The sequence below is a fragment of the Aulostomus chinensis genome, chromosome 23 (genome assembly GCF_037954235.1).
Source record: "Aulostomus chinensis isolate RoL2024-O1b breed Wild chromosome 23, RoL_Achi_v1.0, whole genome shotgun sequence".
Classification (NCBI taxonomy): Eukaryota; Metazoa; Chordata; class Actinopteri; order Syngnathiformes; family Aulostomidae; genus Aulostomus; species Aulostomus chinensis.
Genome location: NC_141342.1, coordinates 15,369,293 through 15,383,534, shown reverse-complemented (window position 1 = coordinate 15,383,534; position 14,242 = coordinate 15,369,293). Strand labels below are relative to the sequence as shown.

The following is a 14,242-nucleotide window of genomic DNA, read 5'->3' as shown; positions in this document are numbered from 1 at the left end:
TAAAAAGGTTTTTAGTCATGCGGTCTCAGCAGAAATTAATTCAGACTATGATGAATACCTGACATTATCCTGACTGACTCTCGTTGTTGTTGTTGTTGTCGTGTTCAGGTGGTCAGCCGTGTAGCAGCACAGCAGGGCTTCGACTTGGACCTGGGTTACCGGCTTCTGGCTGTGTGCGCTGCCAACAGGGACAAGTTCACTCCAAAATCAGCAGGTAAGACCAGAGTTTTCTCAACTGCCGTCTCAGGCCATCTGGCCATGCTGCTCTGTACCGGCTCAAAGTTCCTGGCAGCATTTCATGACACCCACCCTTAGCAACTAGACAGTACAAGATCCTGGTTCTCCAGAAAAGTAACTGTTAAACAATATTTTAAGTACATGAAACGGCTGCTCAAAGTGTCATTTTTTTGTCTGTCTTGGCTTTTATGTTTGACCTTCAGATGGTGTCAGGTTTTTCTATCAATAACTGGTCCGGCATGTCTTTGTGTGTTTGTTTTAACCCCGAATTGTGATGTAAAACACTTCAGTCTTACCAAAGAGTAAATAGACAAAACATCAGGAACTACATCTTGATTAGTTTCTTTCTTAAGACTTTCAGACCAAATCATACAGCAGAATTTAATCAGACAACAGGAACTACTTTGTCAGCGATGATGCTGTTATGTTGTCCTCATCTCGGTGCTGGGACGGATTAGTTGGACAGATCGCTTGTGAGAAAGAACGATGGAGATGTAGAGGCTGTCAGCAGCTCAGAGGAACAGGAAACGGGAGGAACAGGAATATCTTATGGTCTTTTACAGAGTTTTTCTCTTTTACAGGGTATTTTTTTTCTTTTCTTTTCTTTTTTGATTTGTGGTTTCCGGCTGTCTTCAGTTACATAGAGAGCACAGTTGCTTCTGTGTGCTCGGCGTCTTGGCTACATCGACTAGGACATGAAAGTCAATCACCGATATTGTTTGAATTCCCACTTTGTTTGCTTTTTCTGATTTATAGCATTTACGGTCATATATGTGATTACATGAGACTTCAAATCATCCAATGTCACTCTGTCAGCAGCGGGTGGGAATCACACTGCAATTAACGTACGCTCCCTAATCTTCCCACTCCTCTTCATGCTAAATCAAATCTCTGGCTACTTGATGGGTTTGGTTAAGAATGCCAATTGATTCTCTGTCTGAATAATTTCCTGTAACAGTAGCGGTTTGGGAAGGGGGAGGTTCTCAAGTCCAGGCACAATCCTAATGTGCATTTTATGGACAATCATGTACCTGCATATGCATGAATATTTTGAGTGGGGAGAGTCAATAGAAACCACTGCAAAGGCTCTGCATTTTCCTGCAAAGCTCCCAGAAGCTCTGGAGTGGAGGCCCCAGTCAAGGAGGTTGTTAAGGCGGAAAGAAAGCCCTCAGTGGCAGCCAGGGAGATGACACTCCCCCAGGGCCCCATGGGCAGGACCCATTCCCCGACATCCAGCAGAGTCGTTGCTGAGCGACGGGCAAAAGGATAGAATCACATGATGGGGCCAGGATGGCAGCATCAGATCCAACACCAGAGATACAAAATGAAGCACCAGACTTTTAGAAGCTGAGAAAAAAAATCTAGACTTCTAGTTTGGTGTAGAAGGGGAAAGAGAAGAAGGTTTAAATGAAGTGCAGTGTCCCACGCATGAGGCTGTTTTTCCAAAAAATGTCATCTCGCCAATCCTGGACGTGATCCAAGCTGAACTTGCTCACAGCGAAAAGTCCATTTCATATTCTCATCTCAAAGTGTTCTGATGTACCACATTAGAAACGATGAATGGGAACTGCAAAATTTGATCCTATAAAAAAGTTTTTACACTGGTTTGTAAAATAATAAGCTCTGATAAAGGAAATCTGTAACTCTTGTGATTGACCAGCTCTTCCCTCTGCCCACGTCTCCTCAGATACCCCCAGGGTTTGTCTTCATCTCCGGACACTTGTAATACGTCCAAAACTAGCTATTACCAAAGAACATTTACAACTTGGCCCACTGAAAGTAATTCCCAAAGACCTCTCTCCAGTGTTTGTGAGTAGATGACAGTTGACGGGCAAGATAACCACGTCTTCTTCCACTATTTGTCGCAGCCATCCGTAACTAAAGTAAATGGCAACACAACTCCTGTGGCACGATGCATATTTAATTGTTCCAAATCAAAATAGAAAAACATTTCTACCACATCTCTACATACTTATCTAGCCCAACATTAAGTTTTCTTAAAGAAAAAGTGTTCAGGGAGCATTTGAAAACCAAATCTTGTTGTTGTAATCACCAGCCTGTCCAGTCACATCATGCATCTTGTAATCTGCTCTGAAAATCTATGTTAAAAGTCGAGGAGGGAACGGAAGGGGGGGGGGGGGGCTTGTGGTTACGAGCTTGGCTGTCTGCTGTATAGGACATCGGGTCAATGGATAAGCACTAATAAGTTAATCAGATTCGATGTCCCATTTTAACCAGGCTAACTTTTCGTTGAGATGTCTTGGCTCTGACACGTTGTGTGGTCAAGCTATTACATTTCTGTTATGTCATCGGAATTCCTTCCCTGAACACGGGAGAAAATTGAGCAGGAAATTGTGCTGAGGGCAGGGCAGAGCTGATTTCAGCAGTATAAAATCAATTTTCACAGTCAACTTGCAGCAGAAACAGGTTGTAGCTTTGACAAATTAATTCATCATGAAATGCCTCCAACAGTTAAAGGCAGTGGTTTGCAAATTTTCTGTTAAGGAAAAAGCTTAGAAGTGCAAAACTCAAAAGAAATAGGCCTTGATCTTAATGACACCAGCACTGTGCGTCTTTGCGCCGCAGGAGAACTCACTTAATTCCTCCTATTGACTTTATCAGTTAACATGTAAGTGAGCATTTTAGATGTTTAGATGTTGTAAATTGGACTTAGTCTTAATTGCTTTTTTATGGGATGACGGTGAAAACTCTCCACGGTGCGATTTGTACAACATTAATGGAGGGGGGATCTGCTGGTTGTAGCCCTTTTGCCTTTGTGCAAACAGCCCACAATGCTGAGCGAGAGCTGGGGGATGGGTGTCTGTCTGCTCGTAGTGACCTCTTTGTGAATGAGATTAGCCTGTTCTATTAATCTGTGATTACTAGGACTGTCTTACTGAGCGGCAAAGCCATGCACGTGGAACTGTGTGGCGACATCAAAGCGAGGAGATCACTCTCTTGGTGTGGATAAACTCATCAGGGCCTCCTCTCTCTCTCTCTCTCTCTCTCTCTCTCTCTCTCTCTCTCTCTCTCTCTCTCTCTCTCTCTCTCTCTCTCTCTCTCTGTCTCCGTCTCCCTCTCTCTCTTCATCACAAGCTACATTACAAGTCCCGTTAGGCCTGTTTCATCAGTTTCACACTGCACGACCGTCGTGATGCAGTACGGTTGGAAAGTGTGGACAAAAAGCTTAATCACATTTCTCCATCCCAGCGGCTCAGAATGGCACATTCCCAATCGTTTGCGCCTCAACAAGCTCTTGGAATTCCTCAGCTCTAAAGAGTGAAAGGAGGCACCACCTCAGAAGAGGGGGCACCAATTGAAGTTTTCCAGCTCCTGGAGCCGTTCATTCTCTCATGTAACAAACGCCTGGTAAAGCAGCTATTCAGCACATAATTACTTGGGCTTCAGCTTTCTCTCTGTGGAGCTACTTTGTCTTTACACTTGTTTAACACATGCAGCGCTGTGTGATCATTAGACATTGTGGGTTGTGGTCAACAATATCAGTATGTTGAAAATACTTAAGGAGTTTTTGTCTATTGTCTCATTTTGTTGAGTTGTTGGGACTCCAGAAGCTGGTTTCTCAGTTTTCTAACCATGAAGTGCAGGATCCAGTTTCGCGGGAAAGATTCATTTGTTTAAGTTTATAAAAAAAACCAAAAAAAAATACTAAAGCCAACTGCTTCTTACAGTGGAAATCTATAAAATCATCTAAAATATTCACCTCCTGGACAGTTTATTTATGTGCCACAAAATCACAAGTTTGTCTCAAGTGGCCTTCACACTCTGCACAGCCAGCGATTCTCTCTATCTTTAGATCCCTGATAGTGAAAAAAACTCCACTCAAAATAGAAGCAAATTAAGCCTTGTGGATATTCTTACCTAGAAAATTTTACCCCCAGAACATTTTTTTTTAAAATGTGCGGTGATGCTCTCATACTTTGGCTGGAGTGTTTAAATTCTTTGGTATACTAGAGTGCAATTTTAAAGATAAATTTGGCTCTAACCTGCATTTTTGCGTGCCGATCAAACAGCTGCTTCGACACTTTATGCCCTCAAGTGAAGTGGTGCTAAAGAGGTAGAGATCAGACTTGTTGTCATGTGGGGAAAGGTCTCAGGGACTCACAATGGAGAGGTCAGATCCACACATGGACCTGCAAGGCTGTAATTTCTCCCTTTAGAACTTTCCACGTCAATTTCTTTTTTTCTGTCTTTCAAACTGGTGTGCTTCAACATGTAGTTTAGCCTTGGTTTTTCTTACAAAGAAAAGGAGAGGAGTTTCTCAACATTGTTGGTGGCCGGGATGTTGCAGGCACAGTCAGACTGAAATAAATATTTAAAGATTTGAACAAGTTGATAATTCACAAATCAATTCTTCTTGAATGGAAGTTAAAGTCTAGAGAAATGTGAGGCAACTATGGTTCCTGTTATTTTAGTCAAAGAAATAATGCTCATGGCAAGGATGACTGCATAAATCTTTCATTGTGTTACCACTTGTTCATGTTATGATAGGTATTTGCTGTATTTTCCAATAATTGATTTGATTTAAGGTTTGTTTTGAGATTTGATTTGCGTTTATCGAGCAGATCGAGACTGCAGAGATGTAGGAAACAGACAGAGAGTGAGGTATAAGTTCTCAACAAAGCTCAGCAGATGTGTTACACTCTCAGACGTCTTTTCTCATGTCTGAGGGGAACTTTCAGGAAACAAGTTGTGAGCACTCGTACCACATGTTTTCGTGATCAAATGCTCATGGAGCTGCATGCACCTGATTCCGGTCATAGAATCTATAAATCTACCTGCTCTGTCTTCTTTGGGCAATTTCTGTGTTTTACACTACATTATCAAGTCAAGTCTTCCAGCCAGCCATGATTGATGTGTTAACTTGCAGTAGGGGTGCTGAGCCATAAGTCACTCACTGTGCACTTAGCTGATAGTAAATACCAGGACAGCACATACAGACAGGGGCGAGCAGAGATAAGAACTGTTGAGCACGGCTGTCCCTCCTCTTATATTATGTCTGTGGCAGCAGGAGGTGATAGCAATGGTAGCAGCTTCAGCCACTCCATATGGCTCTCCTAATTTGCAGTGCAGCATAATTAGAAGTCGGTACATAAAATTAATTTACATTATTATGCAGCTAATTAAATGTATTTTTTATTGTACTCAGGCTTTGATTTGACACCTGAATTGACTTGCTGCTGAAGTGTTTTCGAGTGGCATTTGACATTCCACACTGCCTCAGGTGGTGTTTCTACCAACAGCTTACATGTTTTATAGGTGTGTAATTATTTATCCAAAAGCTTACTCGGGCTCATGTGCGCTGCAAGACAAATGTGGTCTAATTGGCCCCTCCTTCTCTGATTCCATCCCCATGCGCATCAGGAAGCCACTACACCCAGCCTCCTCCTACTCCTCCTCCATGCCCCCTTGATTACAATTTTGATGGATTAAGTCAACTGTTTGCAAAGAACAGGGCTGATGGCTAAAAATCCTCCGCTCTATGCACCTTGCTGAATCATCTCTATCGCCACTTTCTGTGAGGATTCCTGGGGTTGCGCATCTCCCTTCACCATAAATGTTGCTTTAAATGAATTGATTGAGGCTGCTTTTACCCCTTGCTCTGGACCCGGGCCAAGACACAGGCTGTCTAGCACATTAGGCACCACCCCCCTTTGCAAGTTTGAAATGTGAGCTGCCTGCATTTTTTCCTCTCCTCTCCTCCCCTCCCCTCCCCTCCCCTCCCCTCACCTCCTCCCCTCCCTCCCCCTCCCTCTCTCCCTTCTGGCGAAGTGGCTGTGGCTGCTTCTGTGTGATGTGTGTATTGGGAGAGCAAGCAATGGATCACTAGACAGAAAAAGAAGATACATCAATAACAGCTGCATACATCCGAGGTGAGGAGATAAGCATTTGGTTCTCTCTTACTCCCTCTCTGCCTGTCCTCCCACCACCCCCTCACCCCCCTCTCCCCCTCCCCTCCTCTCCCTGTCTTTAACCCTTTAGTGCTGCAGAAGCCGGCTCCTAAATTTGCTAAATGATTTGTGACGATACCTGTCTTCTTCTCTGACCACAGCCATCCTCTGCTCCTTGTGGCTGTTGTATGAAGTTTTTTTTTGTTGTTTTTTGGATTTTTTTTTTTTTAAAACAGATTATCCCTTCTTCCCTCATATTGTCTCTGGGGTATTTGTTGCTTGAGTGCAAAGAAGCTGGTGGCAAGTACAGCAGGAGCCCATTAGCAATGACTCCATCTGTGATTGGTTTTGCCTGCGAAACAGAGAGAGAGCAGCCATGAATAATTGATGTGTATTGTGCAGTCAGTCACTGGACACGCAGCGAGAGAGAGAGAGAGAGAGAGAGAGAGGAGAGGGAAAAAAAGAGAAGCTGCTGCCCTGAGACACCAAGGGAAACGGGGGAAAGAGGGAGGGAGGGAGGGAGGGAGGAGGGGAGAGGAAGAATGTTACAGAGAAGAGAGGAAGGTGGGAGGGACAGAGGGAGACAGAGAGAGAGACAGAGAGAAAGAGCTTTAAAATAGCTGCTGGCTTCAGTAGTGCAGAGATTAAGGCTGCCCTGTATCGCCTTTGTTCTGCTGTTGTAGATTGCTACTCAGAAGTGTTCCTAGACACATGAGTCCCCCTTTTCCTTCTCTTTTTTTCTTTCTGTGCAGCAAAGAGTGAGAAATAAGCGGAGACATTGGTGGAGTTAGCTTGGTTGAAATGCGGGTGGCATTCTGGGGGGGGGGGGGGGGGGGGGGTCGTCACTGCTGTGAATGGAGCGAAGCTGTGAGCTGTCAAAAGGAGGAGACAACAGTTAAAGAGGCCTGTGTTTGGCGAGGGGGGGGGGTGGTTGCGGGTGTATTCAGTGATAAGAGGGGAGGTGGATCTGCTGCTACTGCTGAGAGAAACTTATTTCACCCCTCGGGAGGCCAGATAGAGGTTTGAGTCCTGCATCGGTGGGTGCAGGCTGGCAAGGCACCCTGCCACGTCTTAAACTAACAGAATGGGCTTTGACAGTATGACCAGTGCCTCCCAGCGTCCCGCGTGATAGAGTTGCAACAGCTGACTGCCGCATTTGACCCACTTACAGCTCACACAGAAGGGGTCAAAATGGCCTTGATTATCTCTCTGAGTCGCGCTGACCTACTTGAGGCGGCGTTTTCAGCGAGACTCTTGGCAGTTTATCACACCCACTCCCACTGTGCCACAACCAGCCTGGATCACTGCAGAGATTTTTTTTCTCCCCTCCTCGTGTCAGAATTCAGTGTCTTTAAATCTGGTGTCGAGAGATGCTTTCATCCGAGCAACAGGTATGACGTGAGATGTTGAACTGCAAAGTGATGCTGTAAAGCACCTGTTTGTCCGTATTATCTTGGCTTGAGAGGTGTGTGCCTCACACCCTCACCCGGGAACTCTGATTCATGAGCTACAATGAGCGGAGGCCAAAAAAAAGTTTCAAAAACATTGTAGAAACTCCCAAAAACCACCCACTCTCAGCTTAACCAACTTCTCCATCTGTTTCTATACAGACCCTCGCAGTTCACTCTCTTCAGATCAGTGATGGAGAACAGTAGAAAATTCCATTGGGTGCTTTTGTGATTATTATATGTGATCATCCCAGTGGTGAGAATAATACATAGTATGTTCTTTTTTTTGTTGTTTTTTCAGCTGTGGATCAGGCATCTGAGAGTAGAGCGGTGAAAAGCACTTGATATGTATCTACTGCAGAGCCAGTTGGCTTCTACAGAAATGGAGTAAAGGCTGTTTTGTTCTGTTTTATGTGTGATATTGCAACACCCTTAGAGCGGTGCGTTTCAGGGGTTGGGAAAGGGGGAAATCCACATATGCGGAGACATTTTAGGGAACTCTGGACAAAGCAAGAGGAAAACTTCTGATAGCAGATGAAGCTAACATAGCACATTTATGTAATCTATGACCTTTGCAATTGTTTTCCCTCATGTCACATCTGATCAGACCCAATATTGAGCTTTCTTGAGCGATCCATTGGTTTGCATGTGGATAAAATATAGTTTTACCTCGATTAAACAGTATGTGAGGGTTAATCACTACTGTCACCCCAGTATACAAGAACTGGGGAAGAATCGAGTTAACAAGGAAAGTATGTCCACCGCTCTAACAGCAGTATGTGGCACTATACCCAAATATCAGATATCAGAATTCTGATTAAAGAAGTATCTACAACTTTAAAATGGTCAACGTTTCCCTGTATGTCCAGAAACACTATTCCCTCCCTCGTACCTGCCAGGACCATCGCTACTTTACTCAGCACTATTTTTCTTTTGGGTTAAATACTGCTTACCTTGCTAGAGGATTTGCGAGATCACATGAAGTAACATGCTTGTGTCCTCACCAAAAGTGGTTGAGCCAATCAGCATCCATTGAGGAGTTTGGGGCGCAGCTAAGATGTGATGACATTGTGACTGTCTGTTCCTGAAGAGGTTAGCATGGGTGCTGCTGTAGCATCAGCTACGTGACAACTGCATATTTAGTTTTAAAAAGAAGAGCACAAAACACCACAGGAAGCTTTTCAGCTTCAAGCCGTGTCTGCAGAGGACTTCTCTGATGATTCTGTGGACCAAACTATGTTGCAAATCAGGTTAAAGTACTGCAGTGGGACCAGCAGGACATTTACAGAACACTTAACCTAATATAGGGCTGATTGAGTAAAATGATCTCTAGCTGTACTTTGAAACGATTAACTTACCACAGTTTTAGTGTTTGCAAGTATTTCAGAAGTGAAGCTTTTTCATCAGACTCACACAAGAAAGCAACTTTTTATAACATCATGTCAATGTACTGATTGTCTTGTGGTGATGTTCAAGCCTGAGAGTTCTGCTTTTCATTGATCAACACTAATTAAACTGCATGCACTGCAAGTATTGCTATTAGTCATAGAAGTCATTTTTGAACCATTAATTAAATGTACCATATATTCCCCTTTTGTACTTTTTTGTAAGTCTCTTTCATCCATTATTCTGCGCATTCGAAGTATCAGTCATTCTCCCCTCTTGTGAGTAGATGAACAATCTGATATATGTCCACCATTCATTCACTTCATGAGTTTGTGTGTGTGGACTCCTGAGTAAAATGTCATACACTTTATTGCCTGAATATCTTAGAAATGTTTGTAAAGTACAGTAAAATGTAAAATTTGAACCCTACAGAAACCAACTGCTGCAGGAGGTGTCAGTCTGACTCAGGTACTGGTTGTGTGTTGCAGTGCTTCACAGGAAATTCATACACATTGGCTGGATCCAAGCACATCATCCTCATCACAGCCCTCATATTCTGTCTGTCCATTGGACTGTGTAGATGTGCAACACGTGGAATGATGTCAGATGTGCTTCTTTTCTTTTCTTTTTTCTTTCTTTTTTGTTGGTCATTTAGAAGAGCTACATGGCTGCTGTTGTGTTGTCTGTTTAAGTTTGATGACGCATGTCACACATGATGTTGTATCATCTTGCCTGCAATCGTGGTTCACCTGTTTTTTCTCTGCTCCACGTTAGTCATTAATATCTAAGATGATACTTCTGCCCTCCTCATTGCTGTGAGAAAAAAAAAAAAAGCAATGTGAAAGGCGCAAAGTAAGAATAATGAGATGAAGGACAAGTATAAATGAGACTTGGACAGTAAACACGTGTAACAGACAGAGCAAAGGTCCCCTACCGCGGAGCCTGGGGTTACTTAGAAACAGGCAACAAGAACCGAGTCTGATAGCCCATAGGCTGAGTATACGAGAGAGATGCTGGAGCACCTGCGCTCACTGACAACTGAGTTTGAGAGATATTTCCCCCCGTAAAGAGCCTGAGGATGGGAAAGAACTTACATACATCACATACCTCTGCAAAAAAGTGAAAAATGCTTTTGCAGTCCAAGCACATGATGATTGTATCGTTCAGTGGGCAAGTAACTTGGTTCAAGATCCCCGTTAACTGTCGTGTTTGATACAAGCAAACTTCAGGGTACCGGGGCAAGGCTCCACAGCTGACTCCCCATCTTCACCATGAGGTAAACAGCTTGTTACTTTCTCCTAGGAGTGATAGCTTTAGCTGAAATAAGAGATGGCCTTTGCTGTTTCAGAGCTGTAGCACGACTGTAGCTGTGACACTATTTTCCTCCTCTATAGGGCCTCGCCATCAGTGTTGTTGGTTCCTTGTCAGATTTGATGCAGAGTTCTTTCCAGCTGACAGACATTTGTTACCACCCAGGCACAACTGTCATTTCGCTGTCACGTTCTTGTCCCTCTCACCCACAAGATCAAGATTTTACAAGTACTTCCACAACGTAAATGCCGTCCTCTCTGCCACCTTGCTGTCTGAGCTGCACATGAGAACTGACACTGACCTCAGTGAAGGTACCACCATGTAGGAGGGAAACGGAAACAATATGCATGTGCCAGGGATTTTCTTTATTGCTGGATTAAAGATAACAGATGATTTATTTGAAAAAGTAACTAAATAACTGATTACTTGAAATTCAAAACTAAAGTGTTTCATCACTCGTTACCAAAGGTAATCTCCAAAAAATGTGTTATATCCAAAACTGGATATTATATATTGATTTATACAATAAGATTACTCATTTAAAGCAGTTAAGGCAACACCACAAATAAAATGTATGAATAAATGCAGCCTCTGTATAAAACAAAACAAAAAATCAGTCTGAAATGCAGAATTCGTAGTGCTAGATTAGAAGTGGAGAAGCATAGATATCTAAAGCAATACACAACACCCCATCCTTATTTCATGAAGGCCATCCAGAAAGGATTTCAGATTCAACTTTTCATTGTGTCCACTCAGCTCAAGTGTGTATCCAAGTGTGTGTCATGAGAGAGGCCTTTATTCAGATCCTGAGCTGTTGCACATATGGATGAGTCTAATGAGCCTAGAGGGGTGCCAGGACCCAACCCAGGCTCCTCTAGTGTCTGTTTTCACTGCTCTTCTAACGGGAGGCTTTGACCCCAGGCCCACTGTGAAAAGGTCACAGGTGAATCAGCCGCCAGCGTATGCCATTGTGACACTAGCGGCCATGCCCAGCACCCTGAGGTGCGTACTAGTCCGGGCACATCTGCTCCGTGCCTAATTAGTATCATTGTCGACAAGAGCTTAAGGCTGGGCCTTCGTTAATAGCAGCCTGTTGCTCTGGGAAACAGTCTGGCCTCAGTAAGCCGCTTCTTTGCAGGTCTGCTCATCTGATAATCTGGTTGCACAAGTGCATGTTGCTGTGCTGGTGGAGTCTGGAATAAAGTTGCTTGAGTTTCACAAATCTCAACGTGGTCTGGTGGAAGGATCATCAGTTATCTGAACCGAGAGGTTTTAGATTTGGATCACGTCAGTGTCACAGCCAGTTTTAATTCTTTAATATCACATCACACATCCTTTACATTATGTGCAGTAGCTTTGAAGCATGCTGTATAGTTGGCTGCAGCACTGGAAGTTCAGTAAGTAGACTTTTATTGCTGTTATATCGGTGTATATATTGGCCAATAAGTGCCATACCAGCGTTGAGGATAGACAAGTGGTCCTTATTTTTATTTTCATAATCTGTTGGATTATATGGGTTCAGAAAGACTGCTTATTTTTATATTGAGCTCTTATTTTTTGTGGGGGATAAAAATGCCTATTCAATGATGTAATGTTTTTACACTTTCAGACATAAAGTCCTTACCTCGACCAAAAAAAAAACCAAACAAACAAACAAAACAGTGGTTTTAACAAATAGCTCCTGTCCGCCTGTACAGTTAGAATATTAGGAATATAAAACAGGATTATGAATAATGCTAAAATGAAGTGGTAATATCATTGAGTTACGTCACTGACTTCAACTGCGTCTGCAATGATATGACGAATGAATGTGGTCCAGACTTGACCTTCCCTGTGATGGTTTGTCTTCATACTACATGAACTTGATGGTGCTCAGTAGAAGTCATTAGAAAATTACATCCAAAAATCTATAATACAGCGTAATGTCAGGTGAGTTGGTTCGCAACAGGACAGGTTGATGTAAATGATATTTTGGATTGAATCACTGAGACTTTTCTTTTTTTTTAAAAATCAGATTCTACCTCCTGAATCAAGACATGAAAATGTAGGTTTGGAGGGAGTTTTGTTCCCAATCAGCTTACTGTAGCTAGAATAAACAAACAGTAACAGATTGGAGATTGAATGTTGGATGGGGGAGATGTTTGGCTTAAATGCACAAGGAATTAATTCTCAACAGGGGGTGAAATGCTATAGATTTCCACCTTCCTGCTTTATAGAAGCCCTTGAATGGCATGCCCTGTTTTTAATGAAGAGATTTGTTGCATGTGCCAGGAGAGATTATCTTTGAAAACATTGGCCTCGTTTGGTAAAAGCTGGTTCCTGTGAAACCATGACCAAGAACCCACAATTTCATTGACGAGATCTGAATACATCATCTTGAAATTGTGGCGTGTACTAGATCTTCTTCCAGGTGGTATTCACTTAAATGGATTTATCAAACACATGATATCTTGATCTCCAAGCTTGGAAGACGGCGATGATTGATTTTTATTCGTGATTCCTGTATTTCCGTTATATTCAGAGATACTGATTTGAATGTTTTACACAACAAAGAAGGCAGAATGTCTATAGAACCACCAAGAAACACCAAATCTGCACCCCGACCCCACCCCACCCCACCACCCCCCAACCCCTATCCCACCCCCATTGTGTCGCTTGCCTCCACATGGCCACATATGCTTCTGGCCTCACTAAAACCTTTTTGGCTCAAATCCAAGCATGCCCCCCCTCCCTCCTCACCGGATGGACAGGGTACAACACTGTGGCCATGTGGCCAACAGGAGGCTGTATTTAAGCCGGGGCAGCTCTGAAATGGGCCATAAAACCTAGCCAGCAAGTCTGGCTCCCCATGAGGCAATGGGCCTAAGTACTCATTGACAAGACTCCAACATCACTGCCTTCCCAGCGAGCAACAGAGAAAATAATGCAAGAAGAAAAAAAAAAAGGAGCAGACAACTATGAGGTGCAGACAGGAGGCGGTTGTCTGGCCTAGATACACAGGCTGTTTTTACAACTATTAGCACTAATGCCTTCAGTCCACCGTTAGCTGCTTTGTCATGCTTTTCCCTCAGCTAAATAATAATAATTATAATTACAATTAACGTTATTTCTGTTGGAACTTTCATTCAAAAATTGCAGCTCAAAGTGTTTTGGAAAAAAAAGAGAGAGGAGCATTTAAAAGCATGTTAAAAGAGAATGTTGAGAAGAGCAAAGAAAAACGTGTGAAATTCGACGGAATATGAATTCAGAATTAAAATGTGAAGCGTAAAATACATAAAGTAAATTTAATTACAGAGTGCATAAAAATGCGGCACAGAACAAATGCAAAGTAGCATAACTTCTGAAGTAAAACTGAGAAGTTTTCAGCTTTGTTTTGAAAGCATCTAGTGAGTCTGCTTCCCTGATATCTTGAGGTATTGTGTTCTACCTTTTTGGGGGATAATTGACGAACGCTGCATCACCAGTCTTCTTCCTGCTGTCTCTGGAAACTTCCAATAATCCAGCAGCAGATGATCTCGGTGTCTCGGTGTTCTTGGCTGCATGTAGCTAATTAGGCAATGTAGCTAACTATTGAGTTAGCAGTGTAGCTTGGCCCATTAAGGGCTTTGTATGTGAGGATAAGACCTTTAAAGTCTACTCCAAATGCCACAGGTAGCCAGTGAAGAGCGGCTAAAACTGAATTAATATGTCGTCTCCTCTCTTTTCTGGTTGAAATGCTCATTTCATCGTGGTTTTTCACAATAAAATAGCTGCTAATCTATTTATGTACGAGGAGAAATATGTTACACCCTGATGCTACTCGGCCGACTTGACATTCACATCTTCACACGTCTTGATCAGCTTTCCAGACACATCTCTGAAATGTGTCACAAACTGACTCAGCCTATTTAAAAATCAACCGAGTTAATGAAGTCAGTACACAGGCTCAGTTTTACAGTTCACACTGTCCTT

General features: G+C 43.0%; 1 protein-coding gene across 6 annotated transcripts in view; it reads left to right on the top strand.

Moving 5' to 3' along the window:
- The window catches only part of LOC147239749 (zinc finger MIZ domain-containing protein 1-like), a 112,931-nt gene that overhangs the window by 84,758 nt on the left and 13,931 nt on the right, over nt 1-14,242 (top strand). For 4 of the 6 annotated variants that reach the window (XR_015111511.1, XM_086195421.1, XM_086195418.1 and 1 more), the window contains exon 5: nt 109-214. Coding sequence is in view for 4 of the 6 variants with exons in the window: in XM_086195421.1 (XP_086051547.1) it covers nt 109-214 (106 nt within the window). In the remaining 2 variants the exon portion in view is untranslated. Of the gene's footprint in view, nt 1-108; nt 215-6,025; nt 6,129-9,412; nt 9,449-14,242 lie in introns of those variants that run through there. The other 2 variants (XM_086195423.1, XM_086195422.1) reach the window with 2 other exon arrangements.